The 15,853-nt window shown below is 37.2% G+C and overlaps 1 protein-coding gene across 2 annotated transcripts in view; it reads right to left on the minus strand.

The window, feature by feature from the left end:
• The window catches only part of specc1la (sperm antigen with calponin homology and coiled-coil domains 1-like a), a 46,956-nt gene that overhangs the window by 9,085 nt on the left and 22,018 nt on the right, over positions 1-15,853 (minus strand). Inside the window, exons 6-16 of one of the 2 annotated variants that reach the window (XM_067394874.1) lie at positions 14,081-15,379; positions 13,785-13,992; positions 12,019-12,092; positions 10,224-10,399; positions 8,958-9,121; positions 8,719-8,858; positions 5,940-6,030; positions 4,151-4,240; positions 3,160-3,322; positions 2,851-2,953; positions 159-275 (exon numbers count right to left, since the gene is read on the minus strand). In XM_067394874.1, the coding sequence (XP_067250975.1) occupies positions 159-275; positions 2,851-2,953; positions 3,160-3,322; positions 4,151-4,240; positions 5,940-6,030; positions 8,719-8,858; positions 8,958-9,121; positions 10,224-10,399; positions 12,019-12,092; positions 13,785-13,992; positions 14,081-15,379 (2,625 nt within the window). Of the gene's footprint in view, positions 1-158; positions 276-2,850; positions 2,954-3,159; positions 3,323-4,150; positions 4,241-5,939; positions 6,031-8,718; positions 8,859-8,957; positions 9,122-10,223; positions 10,400-12,018; positions 12,132-13,784; positions 13,993-14,080; positions 15,380-15,853 lie in introns of both variants that reach the window. The other variant, XM_067394875.1, reaches the window with a different exon arrangement.

A 15,853-nucleotide genomic window follows, 5' to 3' on the forward strand; every position in this document is an offset into this window, starting at 1 on the left:
CAAAGATCTGTTCTCATAGGCTCGAAAAATCTTGGTTTAATATTTGTTATTTTAAAGTGTGTTTTAACTGTCCAAATACTAGGGACACTGAATATGTATTATTCTCCCATTAGTGTCATTAGGCGTAGTCATGATGCAGAACTCAGTAGTGGACTTGCCTTGTCCTGACTGTTGAGCTCTTGATAGGGAATATGAGCAGGCAGATATGTGTGAAGGACAGCGCAGAAGGCCAGTCCATCATTCCAGCTGCTGCTGAAGTTGGTAATGTCAATGTTCTGTGGAACAAAAAAACGTCATATAAGCCCCTGGACTTAACCCTGACTAAAAACGTGGGATTATGACATTTAAGATGCAGTACATTTAAAATCAGATTATGGAGGGTTTTAATATGATATGCCAGGTTAAAGTCGTAAAATGTAAGCAATTCAGTGGCACACATTCAATGGAAAATTTCCCCACATTGCAGTTTTCTCATCTTCCTGTGGTGTGAAGCAGATTTCCTGTTTCTCCCACATCCTCATTTGTGCTCTAAAGAGCAAAATAACAAGTTTCAGAACCATTTCTACAAACGTTTTCACCTGTAATGTGTGGCAGAAGAGCAGAGAGCCTTCAGCCTCTCTAGCTCATTTATTCACATTTGAACTGCAAGAACAACTGCTGAAGCATCAAGAACATTTCATGCAGAATTACTTATGCACTTTATCTTTTCCAGAACAACTTGTCTAGGGATAACTAGGGAGTTCTGAAAGGAATAAAACAGCTACATTATTTTATGCTTATATCTAATACAAAAGCATAATGCCATTCCTCTTCCGTTCCACTTTGATAGTCATCAGGTTTCATCAGTTGTGATCACAACTTGTAGTTTCTCATGTGGGTAAAGTCTTGGTGGTTAACATTGACTAACACAACCAGAAAAACATCTAAAAAACTCATGTTTTCTCTACTTCTCTAAAATATGTGAAAACAAGTGAGGTAACCGCAAGCTTCATTTGTTTATGATGTACTGACTTCTCAAACTTAGTAATGTGTAGTAGGAAACTACTAAAGACAATGAAATTTAAAAGTGAAGAAGAAGAAAAAAAAAAACATTTGTTCAGAAACCAAAAAAATATTTATTTAAGATGTTGCAGAACGAAAATGTACTCGTTTAAAAATAAAAATGTCCAGATGATGCACATTCAACGAGTTTGTTTTCAGAAGTGCTGCTGATGACCTTGTTTTGCATCAAGTGCCATTTAAAATGCCAGAGAAATCCAGCGGACTTCCTGGTGAGGATCTTGATAAACAGTGACTATGACAACCACACAAGCTTTTGTGGAAGAGAAAGACCTAGTTTAAGTAGGAAACAGCATTTCACAGAAATCTGACAAGAGGGAAAAAAGAAAAAGAAAAAAAAAAGTATATAACAGATGAGAGACAGACCAGCATTAGGGCTATTATCTGAGATTTGGCAACTAAAGATGATCATGATTAACTGGTTAACCAGCAGTAAGAATTTTGACCAATTAATACTGTCAGTTAAATATTTTAAAATGTATTTCTTAGAAATATTGTTAAACGTTTGCTGCATAGTTAAAAAATAAGCTACATATATAAAACTGCATTTTTGAGAGAGAGAAAAAAAAAGACAAGTCACGTATGAGTCTCATTTTATTATTACATTCAGATATAATGCAAAATTATACGTAAATAAAATAAAACATTTACAAACATTATAAACATAGCTATAGCCTATTTTAGTTCCCCGCACTCCACAACAAATACTTTCAATTTAACGGTATTCAGAACAGAACAAGAATGAAAATTTTAAGTAGCTATATAAACATCAAGCTAAAACATTTATTTATGACTGATTAATTTCTGTAACTTTAATTGATTAATCTGTATTTAATTTTTATAATGAAGATTATCCAATGTTATTTTACATTTGATTAGCCTACTTTGTTTTTTATTCAGTTTCTTACCCGATTACCTACCTGAAAATAGAAAGAAGTCTATTTAATTTCTATCTTTATTCTATTGTATTTGTGCTATAGTTAGTAATTTGTTCATTTGTTCTTATTTTATTACTGTTTACTTGTCTTTTTTAAATTCAATTTACCATTTGAAATCAAGCTTCCTTGTGCTGTGTGTAATATATTGCAACAAAATTACCCCATTGTAAAAACAAATACATTGAGTTAGCAAATATTTGTGAGATAATTGTAATGGTAACTGATCAACGTTTATTTATGAGAAAAGCTTAAAAGCTTTATCATATAAAGTGATCTCTTCAGAATAAATTTTTGACTAATAATAAATAAAAAATAATATAAAAAATATCTATATGACAGTATATACATATACATATCGAAGTTCCAGTATTGTGACAACACCAGCCTATATATTTACTTCACAAACTAACTCTACAAACATGGAAAACATGGAGTGATAGATGGACCTCTCAACCTTACGCTGAGGAGAAAATCCAGCGTGACTTTGAACAGACCAAGCAAAACATGATTACTCGTTCAAACAATGATATAAAGCTATTCAAAACATCAAGGGAATTTCAAGGGAATAATCGACAATTATGATTTTTGTCATAATCGTGCAGCCCTACTGTGAATGTCACAAAAATTAACCTAAACTCTACTATTTGTCGTGTTTTTTTTCCTTTCATTTTGTTAAGCTGTTAATTATGCAAGTAAAATATATATTTCACGTATAAGCCTATTTATTCCTTTTCTATATATTGTTTTATTGTTATATATATATATATATATATATATATATATATATATATATATATATATATATATATATATATATATATATTTGTTGTGCTGTACATGTTAGGGAACCAACCTGATAGCCCTCGGTTTTCTTCTGACACCATCTCAGCAGTGCATTTCTTTTAGAACCACCATATTCACGAGCCAAAGCTGACAGTGGGTCTTTTCGCTCCTCTCTAGATGGATAAACAAACCAATAATGACTGTTTTAGCAACCTTGTTATTATTCAGCTCAGAAGAAGCATTCTAGCAGTTTAGATTCATAGCACAGAATATTTTGAACTGGTCAAGGTGCATGTCCATTGATGGACATTACATTTATATGAGAAACGAAACAAATACAGCATGTGTGCAGGTTAGTCAGATCTAGGCAGGTGCGTACCGAAGGCGGCTGCGTGCTGTGGGGTTGACGGAGGCCGTGGGGGAGGAGGACGAAGACAGGGATAGAGGAGGTGCAGCAGAGCCCATGGCCATCAGAGAGGAAGCTGGGCCTCCATCAGGAGTACTAATATCTCTTTTCGCCTCTTCGCTGCTTCTCCGAGACACTAAACAGTGGAGAAAGAAAAAGTTTGATCATCATTTGGGTAACAGTAGTCCCTATTCTTTTGGTTTATACTAGTGGTATAAAATTCATTGCAATCCATTGTAACAATGTGAGTACTATGTGTTCATCTGCTCTTTTAATCTTTTACTAAAAATCAAATCTACTTCCTGCATGGATGCATTCATTTAATTGTCCCTCCAGTTACATCAGTGTCTTCAGAATATGAAAATAATTATGAATAGTGTCACTGTTGTGAGAGGAAATATTTTCACCCCTAGTGAATGTACACTACCTTTCAAAAGTTTAGGGTTGGTAAGATTTTTTAAAAATGTTTTTGAAGGAAGTTTCAAAATGAAGGAAGATTAAAAATACAGTAACAACAGTAATATTGTGAAATATTATTACAATTTAAAGTAAATGTTTTCTATTTTAATATATTTTAAAATATAATTTATTCCTGTGATGGTAGAGCTGAATTTTCAGCAGCCATTTCTCCAGTGTTCAGAGTCACATGATCCTTCAGAAATCATTCTAATATGCTGATTTTGTGCTCAAGAAACACTTTTTATTATCAGATTATGTTTTCAGGATTGTTTAATGAATAGAAAGTTCAGAAGAACAACATTTATTTGAAATAGAAATCTTTTTTAACTTATGGTTCAATTAATGCATCCTTGCTGATTAATGTCTCACAAAACATACTGACCTCAAACACTTTTGAATTTATGAATAAGACATTACAGCACTGACTTCATGAGTGCATTATTTGAGGGCTTATTATTAGCACTGTGTTTGTATTAGTTTGATTTTAAATGGCTTTGAGCTTCACCTGTGATGTTCTTTGATGTGTCCATATTTGAGACCCTCTGAAGAGCTGAAGTAGGACGACTGCCATTGGCTGCTCTGAGAAGATGCTCAGCTGCAGACAGAAAGACAGAGATATTGTCATAATTATGATTTTAATATTTGTTCATCTGGGAGCTAAGTATAACTCTGGAAATTCTAGGGGGAAAAAAAACTAAATGAAAGAAAAGAATGAATGGTGCAGTTTACAAACACACAATAATACTAACTTGACATATTAACAATAAAATGTTATTGCACATTGAATCAATGACAATCAAATGCTATTACAAGTATAATCAAAGAAATCAATCTATAAAATTGAAAGGAACATTAGAGAGAAAAAAACTAAAGTTGACAGCCAACAAATCTCAATAGCTGTAAAAGATCAGAGGGGCAACCAATTGGCCCCACATGAAACTCATCCCACCAATCATAACACTGTCATTTCCCCAGACAGAGGATGTTAAGAGTTCCCTGTAAGCAGCCGAACATCTCAAAAACAAAACGGCTCAATGCCCTCTCTCGCACGTTCACAAACACACACTGCTGCTCTTCCCAGAATAATAATGGTGAAAATGAGTGGGGAGGGGGCATTGAAACCTGAGTATGTGTTTATACTTGGTGTATTTTCGCACGAGTTATCACATATGAGGTCACCATGAGTTCAGAGCTGCTTTTGCTAGGTCATAAACTTCTGGTGTTGGGAAGGAGACTGGAAACTACCTCACAGATCTAAATCCTAGGAAATTTACCAGATTATGACTTCAGGAAAATCTGGGTGATGTGATTTACATTATGCATGCAATTTTTGTTTTTGCAATGGGTCATAAGTCATGAAATAGCAGTATTTTTTTCATTCACCAGGTCAGGGTGGAGCGGCACAACAAGCTTCCCACTCTTTCTGGCAAACACATTTTCTTTTTTTTTTTTTTTTTATTATTATTAGTAAAGTGTTAAAAAAAAAAAACATTTTATAGACTGCACTCACAAAGAATAATTTAGATTTTATATAATATTATATAATTTATATAATATTTTGGAGCTGTGTTTTTAGCATAAAAAAATTAAATTCACTAATTTTCATTTTCTTTTTCCAGGTTTGATCAATTTCCATCACTCTTCCTATACTGGAAATCACAATTTTAATGTACAAAATAATTCCTTGACTGATTAAGTTTTAGTAAAAGCTTGACAGATATTTATTATAATTATTTATTAGTTGTAGTTATATATAATTAATTATTAGTTGTGTAATTATTATATTATATTGACCATATAACCCATTCATCTAAATAAAAGGTCATGTATAAATTTTTTGCTCTAAAGCACCTATTTGGTGAAAAGTTTGTATATGCATTTATATTTTTATATTATGTGTTTTTATGTTTGAATATGTGTAATTTCTTTGTATTTTTTTGTTTATGTACTGTAGCAACATGGGGTCAATATAGTATACTTTGACTTTGATACTGTGACTGTGATTTGCACGTTTATAATGTATACAGCACATTAACAACAGAATGTATACCCTTATTACCCTTTCATCATCTGAATTCGATGAAAAAATTAGATGTTTGAACATGTTAGAGCTGACAGACATTGGCTACTGAAATGAAAAGCTGACATGACTTAAATCAATAAATCATAAAGGTAATAAATCAATCAGTGTACTGAAAGAAACTCCAGTCCTTATTGGTCATTATTTGTAGTTCATTTCAGTTTCAATTTCCATTTGAAAGGACTGAAAGAGAAACTTTAAAAGTGTTTGTCACCTGGCATGCTGATGTCCGTGTAGCTGGGTCTTTTGTCTGTAAGCGAGGAGAGGGGCTTTGCAGCAGACATAGAGCCAGAGATGGAGTGTCTCTGTAGGTGATTAACATAAACGGTATTTAAATCATCTTATCAATATATTCAGCGTACATACATTATTTTTCATCAACTGGTCTGATCTGAAACAAAGATAGCGTGGCTGAATAACTACAGCAGAGTCACTGCAGGTGAGATAAGGAATTATGAAAGGAAGTCATGAAAAGATAAATATCTCAAATAATCCACAGCACTACTGAGATAGATTCATATCTACATTTCATTTGAGAGCTTCGCACGCACTTTTCTGCACTTGAAAAAATGATGGTACTGTAGCGGTTATAAACCTTAGCATCTGATCCTCATAAAAGGTCTCCTTCCCTTCATGACTTCTGCTAGACAGGTTACACATTCACAGCTGGATTGGGGCCAGCTTCAGTTAAACCCGCTTAGCTCTTTTCCCCTAGAACGCTACTCGATTTCTACATCAATCAAAAGTGGCTGCAGACTGCAACTAACATCTCAGGAGGATATGATTTTAGATCTATTTCCTCTTTGTCTGCTGTCCTTACCTCACCTCCCACTACCTCAGTAATGCCCTGACAATCATCCTTATATAACTTCAGTGCTGAACATTTTTAAGGGTGTCACTTTGATATACGCGGTCAATATCAAAAACCGTTTGCGTCCACCAAGCATTACACTGAGGTGAGAAATGAGGTTGGGATCGTTTCATACACTGTGCATGGTTTGCGATGCAAGCTTTGGTTTTTTTGATAGTATCTTTGTCAAGCAAAGATCATATCCCCCCACAAAATCCTACTTTTAAAATACGTATTACTCACATTATATAACTAAAGCTAAAATGGTCAAATGAATGGTCAAAATCTACCTTTCTTTTTACTGCTTTGTGTTTTTATTTAACCTTCAGTTAACAGACTAACAACTAAGCTACTAGCTTAAAGGTACAATATGTAAATTTTTTGCAGTAAAATATCCAAAAACCACTAGGCTAGTGTTATATATTTTGTCCAGCTGATTACAAACAATATCTCTAATGTTTTCAACTACTTGTAAATCATGAGAAATTCCCATTCTAAACAGTGACACGGGGCAGTGCAGTCGCCTGTCAATGACGTCAGTTACCTTTGTTACCGCCTTTACTGACGTAGAAACCACATGACAACAGTGCCGTGGACAAATGCGGAAGTAGTGTCTAGCGTCCAGCAAACCACTAGCTTGCTTCAAGCAGTTCCTTATTTACTTCTTGCACGTTTTATGGTGGATTGTGTTACTTATTTATGGAACATAATTACTGTTTACCATCTGCCGCTGGTTCTGTCGACAAGGACAGCTCCCGTAAACTCATGACCGGAAAAGCGGAAGCGGCGCCGGCGACTGTGTCATAATAAAAGTCCCGCTGCTCGTGAGGCGTGTGTTGATCAATCGCTCCAGCTCCTCGTTCAGCTCTGCTTCATACTACAGTAACGTTAATAACCGTATCCACGAACATGAGTTCTTCCAGACTCCAATCCCTATTCTTTTGCACCGTCCGTTGAGATGGAGACCACATGTCCCAAATTTCCGCTCTAAAACTTGGCGTCATCAAACTACGCCTTTGTTTTGAATAGGCTTCTAGCGACCTCTAGCAGAAAAAAATATCACAAATTGTACCTTTAACTGCTTAAAAAAAGCTCTTCTTATTAGCTCTAACAAGATCATGACAAATTAGCTCTATCATGACAAATTAAACATTTCCCTTCCTTTGTTTTTCCAATTAGCAAGCTAATAACCTACTAGCTTTGCATAGCACTAAGTGTTTTAAATGCTCTTTTAAATGATAAGCTAAAAAATGTCACCAAAAATGAAACATTTCCCTTTATTTGTGTTTTCAGTTAACCTTTGGTAACTAGCCAAAGCGCTAACTAATTAAGAAGCGCTCTTCTGATTAACTAGTACAAGATATCATGACAAATTAATCCACCTTCCATTGATTTCTGTTAACCATTGGTTAGCAAACTAACAGCTTAGCTTACTAGCTTGGCATTGTGCTAACTGTTGAAAGCCCCTTTGATTAGCTAGAACCATATATTATGACAAATTAAACATTTCTCTTTTTGGTTTTCAGTTAGCCTTAAGTTAGCATGCTAACAACTTAACCTACCAACTTAACATCGAGCTAAACTGTTAAGAAAGCTATTTTGACAAGCTAGAAAACAGATCAAGATAAACAAAAACAAATCTGTGTTTTTCAGTTAACTTAACTTAGCATAAAAAAAAAAAAATTAACATTTCACTTTTTTAACAAGTTAACTGCATAGCTTACTAGCTTAACTTAGCACTAAGTGCATAAGAAAAGCTCTTTCGAAGAACTAGATGATAAAGTGCACCATTTTTATCAAGCACTGAGGAAAGGAGGACAGAGTCTTGCATTACTGGAACCGATAAACTTGTTGGATGTTTGGCATCCAGAATGCATCAGAAGTGACGCCTGCACTAGAAATAAAACGTAAAGGAAACCAAACTATCCCACAGTGGAAATTCCATAGTTCTCATGAATGAGCAGATTGCTGCGAGAACTGTCAAGAGGCCCAGAGGAGGAGGAAGTGCTGCTATCTCAGAGGTTTCCGAGGTTCAACAAGCAGGAAAAGAGTCAGAATGCTACTGTTTGATGATCACAGTGAAAATAACTTTCTCTGCAGCACTGCATAATATATTATGTGTCATTGTGTAACTCTGAGCTACCTGTATCGGTGAGACAGCAGCAGCAGGTGGTGTCTTCATAGGGCTGGGGCTGAGGGGTGTGCGGGGTAAGGGGGCAGTCGTGGTTGTGCTTGTGGCAGCGGTGGCTGCGGCAGCAACTGCAGTAGCATTAGCTCCTGGACCTGTGGCCACACCAAAACAGACTAAATTAACCTTCTGTGAAAATTAAAGATGCCTCATTCACATGAAACTTTTAGCAATGCTCAACAATGGTGTGATACCCTGTGAGGCACTGTCAAAGCTTTTGATGAGAGTTTTGACGGTGGGAGATGGCTCGGAAGTCGTGGAGGGGCGTCGACTCAGTCCCATGCCCTGCCTGAGTGCAGCCAGGTCCCTCTCAACGGCGTTCATGTAGTTATACACACGTCCACGCTCCTCGTCTTGCCTTTGACACAGCACAGAGTCACATTTTCAACATGGATACTCTGTCTGTTTGCAGACAGAAAACTCTTTATTAAATTTAAATGATTATGTGATCTTCATCTGCTACATATAGGCCTTAATATAATTAACCCATGAATGAGGAAAACAAAGCACGGGACATGCTTGGTGTTAAAAACAGTTATTAAGTGCAATAAACCTAAAAAAAAAAAATCATACACTCAAAGTCTGTGCACAGAAAGCCGCCTCTCAGACAGCATGCAATCTAAATTCAGAGCTCTTTTGCGACTTATTGCGCTTGAACGGTCAAATACACACAATTATGTCAAAATGCCCATCTGGCAATCATTCACATAAACACAGTGAGTTATGACTGTGAAAATCAGATTAATGCATTAGGTCTTATAGTGACAGCAGCCTACTGTACATAACTGCTGCTGTTTAGATCTATAATGTTAATCAAAATAAATAAAAAAATTTAAAAAAATCACTCACTGCTCTTCTTTACTGAATGAATTTAGTACCTTTAATAAGAACAAATTTTATTAAATACATACAATGAAGACTTTGCAGCGCTTTATTTTTACATTTTTATTTTTTAATTCAATTTCTGTATTATTTCTTACTTGAATGCTACTGTTAAAACAGACCTGCTGTACCTGAAAATCTTAAAGCACTGTTTAATTTTCTTTGTTGTATTGTATTTGTCCTATTGTTTGTTACTTATGTCTTTGTTCTTATTATTAATAAAAAAACATTCCAATCAATCAATCAGATCTGAGGGACAAGTTTACAGTTTATCTTAAGTTAAGGCTTACAACCAGGGTTAGGTGTTTCTACAGTGTTATTCACCTATCAAGGGAGGAAATGCTCAAATAGCAGTGCAGACACACACTGGTAAAGTGAGAGATTTTAGGTTTATTTATTTATTTAATTATTTTTTTATTTATTTAATTATATTGATTTTATGTAACAGAGTTTGAAGCAAGATATTAAAAACAAATAACTTCAAGACCAAAAACAAAAGTATCAAATTTTGTCACCAAGTCACTGAATAATGCACAGTCTGACCAGAATAAAACTATGCCCCAGCATTTAACACTTACTTGCGGTTTTTAACTTCGTCTAGCTCTTTGCCCAACTTCTCGTTCTTCTCTTGGGCTTCTTGCAGACGGCGGCGCAAGTCACCAATCTCCTCCTGAGCTTCTGATTTGATGTCATTAGCAATGACCACAGCAGTCTGCAGATCCGCTTGGAACTGACGCCACTCTGCTGACTCTTCCTGAACATATATAAATGCACAAGCACAGAGGCACAAAATTAGTACAAATAATTTCAGACATGCACAGGCAATTTTTTAAGAAAGTAAATTTATTTAAATGTAATGCAAAAAAAAAAAAAAGTATATTTAAAATAAAATTTAAAATTTAAAATTTATTTTATTAGTTTATTTAACAGGGACAATGCAGTATAACATTGCTACAATTTCAAGCAGCCGATGCTCCACATACAGGCTTCTAGCCAAAGGCTAATTTGCAGCCCCAGTCCCTGGTTAGGCTTTTTTTTTTAACAACAGTTAAACAAAAATCACACAAAAAAACTAAACAAAAGATAAAAAATATAACAATAATAAAAAAGCTGAGACTGTGCATGACCATCAGTGTTCACAAACCTGCTGTTGTTTGAACCACTTTTTTAAATTTCTTTGAAAAATGTTTAATTCTGTTTGCATTTTCAGTTCAACTGGCAGGCTATTCCAGAGCAGTACACCTTGAACTGAAAATGTGAATTGTGCAAATTTTGTTTTCCTTTTTGGTATTGTGCAATTTTGATTAGTTGCACCTCTTGTAGTGATCCCCTTACTACTCTGTTTTGATATTAATTGGCATATAATTTCTGGAGCAAGATTATGTTCACATTTAAACACCATTTTAATAAGAGACAAATTTATAAAATTTTCAAAACTAAGCAAACTATATTTTTGTAAAACATTACAATGATGCCATCTATTTGATTTCTTGTCCAAAATGTTTAGTGTTTGTTTATATAGAGATCTAACAGGTTTGATAGTCAGTTGAGGAACCTGACTCCAAACAATCGCACAATAAGATAAATGTGAGAAGACCATTGCATGCATGTACAATGTAGCTACTTTTAAAGATATATGTGGTCTAATCATATAAAAACAATTCAGGTTTGTTCTGATTGTTCTACACAGTCTCTTCACATGCATATCAAATTTCAAATGAGAATCTAAAGTAACACCTAAATATTTAAAATTGTTAACTACCTCTATTGTCTTTTGATTGATCTTAATTATAAAATCATTCATTTCCTTCCTCCTAATTGAAAAACACATTGAGACAGTTTTTGAACAATTCAAGGTCAAACAGTTGTTTTGCAGCCACTGTGACACGACAGTCATTTCATTTGTTAATATATCGGCCGCTAAGCGTGGATTCTGTGCTGATACATAAATGACTGTGTCATCTGCATATAGCTGACATTTAGATTCCTTACAACAATTTGGTAAATCATTGACATATAAGGAAAACAACAGTGGACCCAAAATTGACCCTTGAGGGAGACCCATCTCATTGTTTCGTAAAGCTGATCTTGAATTCGTAAAATGCAAAAGAACTGCACAGTACATTCATATGAAAGACCTGGACATCAGTGGGTTAAGTCAAACATTAATTAACAAACAAAAAAAAGTGGGCTCATGAGTTTCCTCCAAGAATGTATGTTAGATGAATTTTCTCTAGTAAGAAATTAAGATTTTGCTGTGGTTTTTTCCTAACATAAAACTCAGAAGCTGAGGACACACTTTCAAATAATGCCTGTCTGTGAAAGCCGGGTCCTCAGATGACCGCATGAACTGCCATCCTTGCCCTCACTCACCCTGAGTCTGCGGTGCAGTATCTTTATCTCTCTCTCCATGTCATGCTTCTGATCCTGAAGCTTTTTCATCGAATCTGCCAGGAAACCGGAAGGAGAGCGAATGAGCATGTGAACTGAGGGCATACAGGGTTCATATGGGGGGAAAAAAGAAAATCACTGTTGCTACAGTGCAGAAATTATGTAATAAAAGTATTATGCATTTTAAATGTCACCACAATGGATAAAAGGTGACAAATGAATAAAAAATATAATCTCTCCTTACAATTTCCACTGATATTTGTGAACTGTAGCAATCAAGTGATGTTAGAAAAACATAATTAATTTACTGTTGTTTCATTCTACTAACAAAATAAGTGAACCATGTTTTTAAACGACTGGCACCACCATGTGGTGATATGAGGAAGATACAACAATTACAGCCTCTCCTAGAGTTGAACATGGCATGCACCCAAACTTCCCACAATCATATTCATATTATCAGATCCATCTTGCACACAGAACTGAAAAGTATGTGCGAAAACACTACCTGACTGTAAAGAAGCTTCTTGGAGTCAGGATGCGCAGATTTTTAATCAGTCCGCAGGAAAACAAAATCATGTTTAATAGGTATCTGTGTTTCAGCAGGAAACTAGATATTCACAAGCAAAACTTGTTTTCTCTCTGTGAAATAATCAAGTACTTCTTAATTTTGAGCAGATACAAATTCTGATCACTACAGCTATACCATCAATATTTCCATCAATTTCTGCCGTTTTCTTTACAACTGCTCATGGACACTGTAACACCATATTTTATTTTTTTCCCTGTGCTACAAGTCTGGTATCATCCATTTTAGATTTAACTGTTCATAAATGGCAGGTAAAAAATAAACTGGTTGGTTGCTTTACATGTAATGAGTTTCCCAACCCTGTTCCTGGAGGCACCCCACTTCCTAAGAGACTGTCTGAGGCCACCTGGTATTAAGATGCATTTGGTCAATCAGATCACAAGTGGACGACGTTACATACAGGTGTAAACAGGGTGTTAAACGTTTTGAACTTGTCCACTTTTGACCACTTCCAGAGGTAGTCGAAATCGCATTTGACTGGATTGCTTTCGTAGTGGAAACACTTACGTGGTCAAATGTATTCGAACAGCCACTAAAGACCACCTACTCTCCACCTACTGACCTAACATGTAAACATTACGGGAAGTGCGCTAACCATATGTGATTTAAACTTTGTCAACTGAAGACCAAAGTTTGGTTTGAAGACAAAATAAATGTACCAAGCACAATGTTCTCTCACCATTCGTGATTTCTAACACGCACTCACCGCGTTTGGCCGGTCTTGCGGCTGTCAGAGCAGAAATTCGTAAACTCTTCGAATACGTTTTCTGTCGTCTCTGGGCGTGCTCAAATATAAATTGCGCAAGCTTATTTTGTCCATTAGATCAAAGAAATCAGGAGAGAGTTGAAAGTGGACAAAAGAGATGGATTAAAATACCAGGTGGAAATGGTCTCCCTCGTCCATTTGTGATCCGATCGACCAAAACACATCTTAATGCCAGGTGGAAATGCCAGGTGTTTTAGGTCTAAATCAGACCTAAAACATTGATTTAGACTGTCTCTTCTTGTGTAAGTGGGTGGTTCTTGGTCAGAATAAGCGGCAAAACAGATCATTCCTTAAACTGCAAAACTATGCTGAACAGTTCAGCAAGCAATAAACTTGTTTAGGTCAGGAGAAGATCAAAATCAGCATGTGTAAGTCAAAATCTGTCAAACTCACTCTCCAGGTCACTGATGATGAGGTTGTCATGAAGTTTGACGGCTCTGTGCTGCTCCACTTCATCCTCCAGCTCAAAGATTGTCTCTTTCATGTCTCCAATTTCTGTCTCTTTTTCCTGCATGTCCTCACGTTGCTTCTCTAAAACCCTCTTTTGCTCGGCCAACTCTTTCTGCACCTCGCTCTGGAAGTCCCTGTACTCAGCGTCCAGCTGGACCACCACAAGAGAAGAGATGGAGTAAGTACTCAAACAGGCTCCTAACAGTTCTTAAATCAACTGAACCAGTGCTCGTGCTCACCTTGTTGAGGGTGTCCTGCAGACATGCCACCTCATTGCGAGCGTGGCCCAAATCGTCCTGTAGTTTGGAGGCTTTGGCTTCAGCTTCCTCCTTGTCCAGCCTAACCCCCTCCAGGAGCTGGTGGATGTCACTCTTATCTCCACCATTGTGGATGGAGTAGAGCTCAGCGACCTTTTGCCTCTCCTGCTCCAGTAACGCCCGACAGCGGCTCAGCTCAGCCTGGTCATTGTTGACTGCAGCTTTACACTCCTCCAGCACCGCCGCCATGCCGGATCGCTCCTGCCTTTCCACATCTAGAAGACGCTCCATGTGATGGTTGCGCTCTTTCAGCGCTGCAATCACACTCTGAGCATCAGCGTTATCCTGCTCGGCCATTTTTAGAGTATTGCTCAGATGTTGCTGCACGCCCAAGAGCTGCTCGCGCTCAAAGCGAGCATTTTCCGCAAGCTCCACATAGCGCTGCTCCAGCTCCAGGTATCGGCCACTCTTGATGTCTTCGTCTACCGAGTAATCTACACCGTGCTCGTCCAGGAGAGAGCGGAAGTACTCGATCTGACGGCCACAGTGCTCCAGTTTGTCACTCTGTTGGCAGAGTGAATCCATAAGTAGAACCTTTTCTTCTCCCAGGCGTTCATTTTCGCCATTTAACTCCTGCGTGATTTGTTGCAGGTCGGCCAGTTCCTGTAGAGTGGCTTGGAGCTCCTCGGCCGTGCTGTGTTGGTTCTCCTCCATCTGGTGAATGCGCTCTGTCAGGCATGCCACAGACACCTCACTGGTGTTGCCACTGCTCCCCTTACGAGAGGAATTGTGACATTCCGGGGCGCCACCTTCAGACTCAGAGGACGACGAGGAACCGCAGCCTGAGGGAGCATCCAAGGCATCGTCACTGGAGGTCACCGCTTGGTAGACCTCACTGGACTCACTGTCTAGGTTGTCCGTTGAGCCACTTCGCTGGCCTCCAGTAAGGAGGTCCTCCATGGAGCCTGGTGCTGATCCCTCCACAGAGGAGGCCACAGTAATACAGTCTCCATGACCTCCACCACCTCCAGAGGAGGAAAGTTCAGGACTGGTGGAGGGAAAACCAAAGGTCTTCTCAGCCCCATCCAGTCTCTGCTCCAGGGAAAAGCCCAGAGCATTGAGGCGGTCCTTCAGCATACGATTTTCATTCTTAAGCAGGTTGAGCTCTCCACGAATGGCCTGGTTCTGCTCCTGCAGGAGCAGCAGCGTTGATTCCACATCTGCAGCTGTGATCACTGCAGCCGCCTCCCTCTCGGGTGGCCTCTCATCCTCCTCATCTTCCTAGGAGTATATTAACATCATGGTGAGGGCTTTTTCTGTCTGTTCTAAAGTCTTCACAATCAGTTGTGTCACATTACAGATGCACCAACACTACTCACAGGTACTTGTATCACCACATAAATACTATCTACATTCTAATATGATTATATAGCTGACCAAATGTTTACCATATTTGTTAAAATCATAGAGATATCTTTTAATTGAGTCACTATAGAAGCCTTTTTCCACCTTGGAGTAACAAAAAAGTGAATAAAAAAGTAACTATGACTTTATATCTCACAACATGACTATATCTCACAATTGCAAACTAATGTCAATGTGACTTAATACTCAATACTGTCTCATAATCACAACAGTATATATCTCATAGCATGGCTTTACATCTCATACTTTTAAACTTTAGCTCACAATTACATTTTTAATTTTTTCTCTGAGGCAGGTGGAAAGTGAAACGCAACATGCTTCGGCTTGCCA

The sequence above is a fragment of the Chanodichthys erythropterus genome, chromosome 9, assembly GCF_024489055.1.
Source record: "Chanodichthys erythropterus isolate Z2021 chromosome 9, ASM2448905v1, whole genome shotgun sequence".
NCBI lineage: Eukaryota > Metazoa > Chordata > Actinopteri > Cypriniformes > Xenocyprididae > Chanodichthys > Chanodichthys erythropterus.